At 31.2% G+C, this 7541-nt stretch overlaps 1 protein-coding gene across 1 annotated transcript; it reads right to left on the reverse strand.

Moving 5' to 3' along the window:
• Positions 1–2139: 2139 nt before the first annotated feature.
• LOC130806362 (uncharacterized) lies at positions 2140–6213 on the reverse strand. The gene is made up of 3 exons (XM_057671400.1): positions 5832–6213; positions 2748–4639; positions 2140–2528 (listed from the first exon to the last, which is right to left on the reverse strand). Exons 1-3 carry the CDS (start codon positions 6004–6006, stop codon positions 2460–2462), a joined length of 2136 nt encoding a protein of 711 aa, XP_057527383.1. The 5' UTR covers positions 6007–6213; the 3' UTR covers positions 2140–2459.
• Between the last annotated feature and the right edge of the window lie 1328 nt (positions 6214–7541).

Below are 7541 nucleotides of genomic sequence, written 5' to 3' on the forward strand. Positions count from 1 at the left end.
ATCATCTAGTGATTTACACATCATTTGTTTGTTGGATTTATGGGGGTTCAAGAGTATAAGACGATGATGGAATAAATAGATTTTAACTCGTTGGTTAGAAAAGGCATTTGCATACGAGAAGGCGTAGGTGAAATCACTGGCAAGGCTTGTGGTATTTCTAAAATGTTCACATTTTGATTCGCCAAAGCTTCCTCGTGCATTTATATAAAATTATTTAAATATTTTCATTTAACAAGATTTTTTTAATACTTTATGCTAATTGAGAGATCAAATAAAAGAAATTTTCCATCATTTGAACTGATTTCGAATGTCGGATATCGAATATTTTGGATTTCCTATCGGAATTCTCAACTTATCCTGATTGACATCGGTTATTGGATATTTCGAATAACCGATTTGAATATTTTCAGATCAGATCGGATATCCGATATTGAATATTAAATATGTCAGTTTTCAGATTTCGAATATTAGATATCTTAGTTTTTAAATATGTCAGTTTTTGAATATCGAAAATCAAATTGTTATTTTTCAGGTATCTGATCTAACTACATGTTTTGAATTAGATATCCAATTATGCTTACGCCTTACCTACAAGGCTACAGTGGTGGGAAACGTTATACTTACAGGCTTACAGCTTTGCTCTAAAAAATCATGAAAATAAGCAAAAATAAAAATTTACCTTAAATCAATTTAAGTGTGTTCTAGAACACTTGAATAGTGACAAATTGAAAGAGGGCCTTCAAGTTTTTTTTTTTTTTTTTTTTTTTTTCACCTAAAAATATCCAATGTAAAATCGGAAAGAATAGATTCTGTCTACTTTTTTACTCTATATATGTCAATGTTAATAATAGCGGATCGATAATAATTCAGTTAAAAGAATTAAGCAAGGCAATCAACAACCGTTAATAATAAGGAAAGATTTATTTAATGACTTTCTCACTGACTTACTAAATATGCTGTTTTTTTTTTTAAAAGAGCTTATTAATAGGTTTATATCCCTGAACACAAAATCCTGTGAGACATGGTCTCTTTAATATACCATCTCTAATTTGACCGACTTATTATATATATTTTAAAATATTAAAAGTAGACATTAAGGATAGGGTAAGCAATCATTAAAAATAATGTAAGTAGACATTAAGAATAAGGTAAGTATATATTAATTTTTAATGGGTTGGACTTAAGATACGTCTCTCAAAGAGACGATCTCTCAAGAAACTAGCTGATCACTAGCAAACATTTTTCAAAACTTCAAAATGTAGCAACCAATAAAAAAACAACGCTAAATGCATATTTGACTCAAATGTTCAGACCCATATTCTAAAGTTTGCTCATCATTTTAGATTATTTTGATAGTTAATATTAAATGATGAGAATAGTAATGAAATTTAATTTAATTTTGGTGGAAAAATTTCTTAACAAATTAAATGGTCACGTTCTACTTCAATCGGCTTGTTTTATTCATACTATTTGAGGATGTGATATTAGATGATAATGAGAAATTATAACAATAAAAAAAATTTTATGATTAACTTTTCATTACTAAGACAATTATATTTTATAAAAATTTATGCTACAAATTATTTGATTATTTATTTAGTACCAAGAATAAAATAAGCCATTAGTATATTCTTAGAAACTTAAAACTAAAGCTTAGCTCGTAAACCCAAATATACCTTCAAACAGGCTAATGATAATTTGGCTGTGAATGAGTAGGCCCAAATATACCCATTTAGTCATGAAACTCATTATTATGACATTGATGAACACAAAATTCTTGTGAGAGACGGTCTCTTTAAGAGACTATTTCTAAATGCGCCACTCCATTATGTATTTTTTAAAATATTGTTAGTTGACACTAAGATAATGTAAGTAAACATTTAAGATATTAAAAGTAGACAATAAAGATATGGTAAGTAATCATTAAGGATAATAAATAAGTATTAAGAATACAGTATATAAGCATTAATCTTTAATGGACTGAGCTTGAGATATGTTTCTCAAAGAAACGATCTCTCAAGAGACTAGCTGATTGATTAATTATATTCATTAAATAGTTAAATGGTTCAATTAAATTGATTATAACATCTACTTTCATAATTAAATCGAGTTAAAATGGTTCAATTAAATCAATTAAATTGATTTGTTAAACAATTTCTTTGCGACATGAAAAAATGAGATCAAATTAGAGAACATAAACCAGTTTGATAACAAGAAAACAACAATCAAACTAGCAGCAAACCAGGTTTGCTATATATGTATACGCCATTATCAACCTACATAATGGCCATTTAATCAGCAAATCAAGAGTAATTGCAAACCACATATTACATTCAATATCAAAAACTAGAAAGTGGCACATCTCTAAAACAGTCAGAATAACAAACACTGTGTCAGAAAACTAGATCACAATCAACAATTCATAACTGCATTCTGTGGCAATTGTAACTTATCGGCTGTCATGGAGAAGTGACCTTGCTCCTGATTCGGCTTGAGCGCCTCACCGGAGTCACCAGCTCATCGTCTCCCTGTAAAAATCAACATTTTAGTTATGATTAGGTTTTAGAGTATATAACATATTGTAGGGACTCAACCATCGGCTTAAGCTTTTGGTTGAGTTGGTTGTTTAAAATGGTATCGGAGCCATGTATGGAGAGGATCTGTACTGCATCCACACTTCTAGCCTATATGAATATCGTGTGAGAGGCGTGTTAGAGTATAACTATCATGGGGCCTTAAGGACTTACTTGCTTTGAGGGTAGTACACTGTAAGTAGTGTAACTTCCATAGGATGAAGTGATCGCATTATCTGATGAAGATGCAAGGGACTCTCGTTTGTGATTATACTTATGCTTCAAATATCTTTCTATACTTTGAGCTTCATCACTGTCCTTGTTCTTGTTGCAAGAAGATGTCTTTTGAAAGCTACTGAATTCTGAGGGGCATGGCTCACCACCCATATCAACCTCAACCTGTCCACTCACACATGGGCTGTTTTCGTGCACATTGGGATCGATTTTGCTCACTACCGGAACATCTATTGATTTCTCCATGACTAACATAGAAGAAGTCTCCGACTTAGCCTTCTTTACAACCATAAAGCCGGTGGCTACCAATATTGAAACAACAATAAGACCTACTGCTGTTACACTTGCATCTATATTTCTCTTGCTTGTTGTATCACTAATTGGCTCAATTGTAGTTATAAGTTGGGATTGCACTTCCTCACTTCCTTGTGGTATCGATGAAGGTTGTTCATCATCGACCACCAAATCGATTCGAGAATCATCTCGTAATGAAGTAAGATCATGTTCTTCATTATAATGATGTGCTTCTCGATTTTCAGGTTCATTCACAAATGATGCTTCTTCAATCGTTTCGATGGCATCCTCGAGCATAACTCTTTCTTCTAATGTTTCTTTTTGAAACTCATCGACCATAGAATCCTCGAGTATATACTCTTCTTTTGCCTCCTCGCTTTCTAATTCTTTTGTCAACTCAACAGAAACTTCTTCATCTTCGACTATATAATCTTCTTCTGCCTCCTCGCTTTCTACAACTTTTGTCAGCTCGTCGAAAGGGAGAAAACCCGAAACTTGTTCTAGTTTCTCTGCCTCATAACAATCTAGCTTCTTGAATTCTCTAAGCAAGGAATCTTCAGTATCCTTTTCTAGCCAACCAGTAAAGTTATTAATAGGCAGAGGACTAAACTTAACATCTACTTCCTTACACAACATCTTAGACAAAATACCCACAGATTGAACAGACCAAACCTTAGCATTTTGAACCACAGCATTGAAATTCTCTCCTACAAGTTCAAAATCCAAAATGGGATTTCTATAAATCTGAGAATTCATCAAAAAAACCAGCATGAACAGAATCAAACAAAAAGCTTTCCACTTTCCACCAAACCAAGACCTTGCCTTCATCTTGGGTTCATCGAGTTCTTCGGTTTCCATGGAGCCTAAATTCGAACATGAAGACTTTTCTTCAACACTAGATGTCTCAACTTCACTACTTTCAGTCTCAGAAGTTGAATGAGAACCCAAATCATATTCAAAGTTAATACTGCTTTCGATTTTGGATTCGGGTTTGTAGTAAAGAAACCGCGGCCTAGGAGAAAGGAAGTTGGTTTTGGGATCATATGGTGGAACAACAGATGGGTCAGCATCTAATGGAGCAACACTATCTTTAACATCCAAACCCAAATCTTCATTAGAAGCAACTTTAGGCATGTCGCTCAATGGTAAACTATCACAAGATTTAGCAGAATTTAAGGGTAATTCAGGACTAAGTACTACTAAATCTGTATCCAAATCAACAGCTTGTTCTTTTGGGTCATTCTCATCATTAAAGTCCAATAAATCCCCTGAGAAAAAATGGAATTTTCCTTCAGATAATGAGGCTGAAGTGCGAATCGGTTCGTTTCGTTCACCCAAAACTTTCTTCCTAGGAGATGAGTTGATCTTCGAAGTAGCTGAAATGGTGGGAGACATGAAGTTCTTGGTCCCCTTTGACAAGGAAGGGGACCGAACTCGTGCAGGGATCTTTGAATTCGGATCTTTCTCATTCTCTTTGTGCTCATTGTCTTGAAATGGTATCCCATATTCTCTACCAAATGAAATTGTTCTTGTATATTCTGCCATATTTAGAAAGTTCCAAATCATGTTACTGATGATTGAAGGCCCATAATATGTTATATACGGTAACACATACGGGTAGATCAAAAAAAAAATTGCACCCAAAGAAAAAACTATACAATAACATCATTTTTAGAAAGTCCAAGTCACATTATTGATGTTTGAGGCCACATAGTATATTATATACACTAACACATTGGTTAAAACAAAAAGAATTGCACCTAAAGAAAAAACTACTATACAGTAACGTCATTTTTAGAAAGTCCAAATCACATTATTGATGGTTGAGAGCTCATGATATGTTATATACTCTAACACGTACAGTTGAAACAAAAAAAAAATGCACCCAATGAAAAAACTATACAACAACATAATCTTGAGAATTGAGCTTGTGATATATATGAAATAGGTTACTAGAATTGTAATCAACCCAGAGATACGCACATAAAAATCATAGTAAAACTGAACAATGAGAAATTGGGAAACATCAAGAAGTGATCATGAGTCAAGAAAGAAAATTCAGAGCTTGAACTAGAATTAAGGGATTTGAACTCAGTCTATCAAGATCATATGTGGGAAAAAAATGAAAGTAGCAAAAAGGAACACAATCTCCATTTTGTTACAAGATAAACCAAAATTAGATAAACAAAAAATGTATTATACTCGTCTGTCCCTTGGAAATTGCTACTTGTGGTGTGATGTATTGCGAGGAACAAAGTTATTTACGATGAGCCAAAATAGGGAAAATAAGACATTAATATACTTCTACAAGTTTTGAGTTATTATCATTAATGGAAAAACCAAAAAGGGAGTAAGCTTCAAATTTATGAAAAGTTTACATAAACCTAAGTAAGAATTACAAAAATTGAAATCAACCCATGAATCAAAATAACACATCAATCACTAAATTATAAACCAAAATAGGAACTAAACTTCAAATTTGTGAAGAGTTTACATAAAATTACATAAAAATTACAAAAATTAAAATCAACTCATGAATCAAAATAACACATTAATCACTAAATCATAAACCAATATAGGAACTAAACTTCAAATTTATGATAAATTAAGTAAAAATTACAAAATTTGAAATTAACCCATAAATCAAAATAACACATCAATCACTAAATCATAAACCAAGGGAAAATTTATTATTAGAAAAATTACGGAAAAAAGTTAAAGAGAGAGTACCTGCGGGACTATTAGCAGGAGTATTGGTTGTCAAATTTTTAGGTTGGGCAACAATGGTGGATTTAACAAATGGGTACCCATGAAAACTCTTTCTAGCACCAAATCCTTCTTTTTCTTGAAGGATTCTTGTATTAGGGTTTGGTTTCATAGGAGATGGAGATCTGTTATTCACCATTTTGATTGATTAAATTAATGTATAAAATCGAATAAATTGGCAGATTGAAGACTCAAAGTTATGGTCTTTGGAAAAAATTGAATTGTTTTATGGCTATTTTGGATGAAAGGAAAGAAAGAATGCGAGAGCAGATTGTTGAGTAAGAACCAAGAAGCTATAACGGCTAGTTATGGAAGGTTTGAAGAAATTTATGTTTGCTGGGGTTTTCGACCGTTAAGTTTGGGAGTAATTTTAAATGAGATTGCCCGGTGAAAAGTTCAGAGCCGTTACATTTATTTGTCACCTCCTTGACTATCCAAAAAAACTTACTTTCAAGTGTTAGAAACGCCAAAAATAGATAAAATCAATAAAATAGATACTTTTTATTTTATGGTAAAATGAAAGATATGTTTAGTCGTAGATGAGATAAAAAATAAGTAAAATGTGTAGATGAATATTACAAAAATATGGATTATAACTAAAAAATAAAATAAGACAAATTCAATGAGATAGATTTAAAAAAGTCAATTCTTTGAGATAGGGAGCTTCCATATGATTATCATTTACTCCTTGTCTTCCTCCGTTCCTTGAAGTTATTCTTATTTGTTATTTTTGGCGTTTTATTTATTGTTCTTTTAAAAAATCATTTTATTTATATTGCAATTTTTAGACATAATTAACATTTTTCATCTTCATTTTAATATTTTATTAATATTTAACATTGTATGCAGTTGGTGTAAACAAGCTTATCAACACTGCAACAGAGAAGAAAAATATATAAATATAACAACTATAAACTATCTAAAAATAATCAACAAAAACACCTACAACACCTACACTATATATTATAAATACCTTTCAACATTTTCAAAAGGACTTATAATAAGTAATAAAAAATAAAAATATCTTTATAGCTGATATATAAAAGCATACAATGTATATAATAAACACCTACATACAAATTAACAACACCTACAAAGTATATTTTTTAACAACTACATTTAATTTAACAAACATCTACATTAGTTTATAATATACAAGACATATAAACATCCACCATTAGTGTAATAAAGACCTACTATTAGTTTAATAAAGACCTACCATTTGTTTAAATACAAGCCTTATAAGAAGCTACGTAAACAGTATACAAGACATATGAACAACTACCATTAGTTTAATAAAGACCTACTATTAGTTTAATAAAAGACCTACCATTAGTTTAATAAAGGTTTACAAACAATTACATGTATGTTTTAAAAACACCTACAATTTATATTAAAAACACCAACATTCCTTTAACAAACACCTACAATATGCAACACCAACAATGTATATTACAAATAGGGCTGAATAGAGTTCGGTCTAAACCGTAAACCAAATCGTAATTTTAATATTTGGTCTAATTTACAGTTCAAACGGTCTGGTTTGGTTTTTTCAAAAAAAAAATTAGGATTTACGGTCTAGTCCATGTTTTTTATTTTTTAGATCAGACCAGACCGCAAACTGTACTATGACCAAACATCATAGTTTTTTTATAAAAAAATATGTTGTTACCT

The sequence above is a fragment of the Amaranthus tricolor genome, chromosome 2, assembly GCF_026212465.1.
Source record: "Amaranthus tricolor cultivar Red isolate AtriRed21 chromosome 2, ASM2621246v1, whole genome shotgun sequence".
NCBI classification, from domain to species: domain Eukaryota; kingdom Viridiplantae; phylum Streptophyta; class Magnoliopsida; order Caryophyllales; family Amaranthaceae; genus Amaranthus; species Amaranthus tricolor.

Bases quoted from the DNA above. Each gene is read 5' to 3' on its own strand.
- LOC130806362 (XM_057671400.1), bottom strand. From the start codon at position 6,006: ATGGTGAATAACAGATCTCCATCTCCTATGAAACCAAACCCTAATACA. The intron at 4,640-5,831 runs GTACTCTCTCTT...TAAATATGGCAG, and splicing joins TCCTGCTAATAGTCCCGCAG to AATATACAAGAACAATTTCA. The intron at 2,529-2,747 runs GTAAGTCCTTAA...TGATTTTTACAG, and splicing joins GTGTACTACCCTCAAAGCAA to GGAGACGATGAGCTGGTGAC.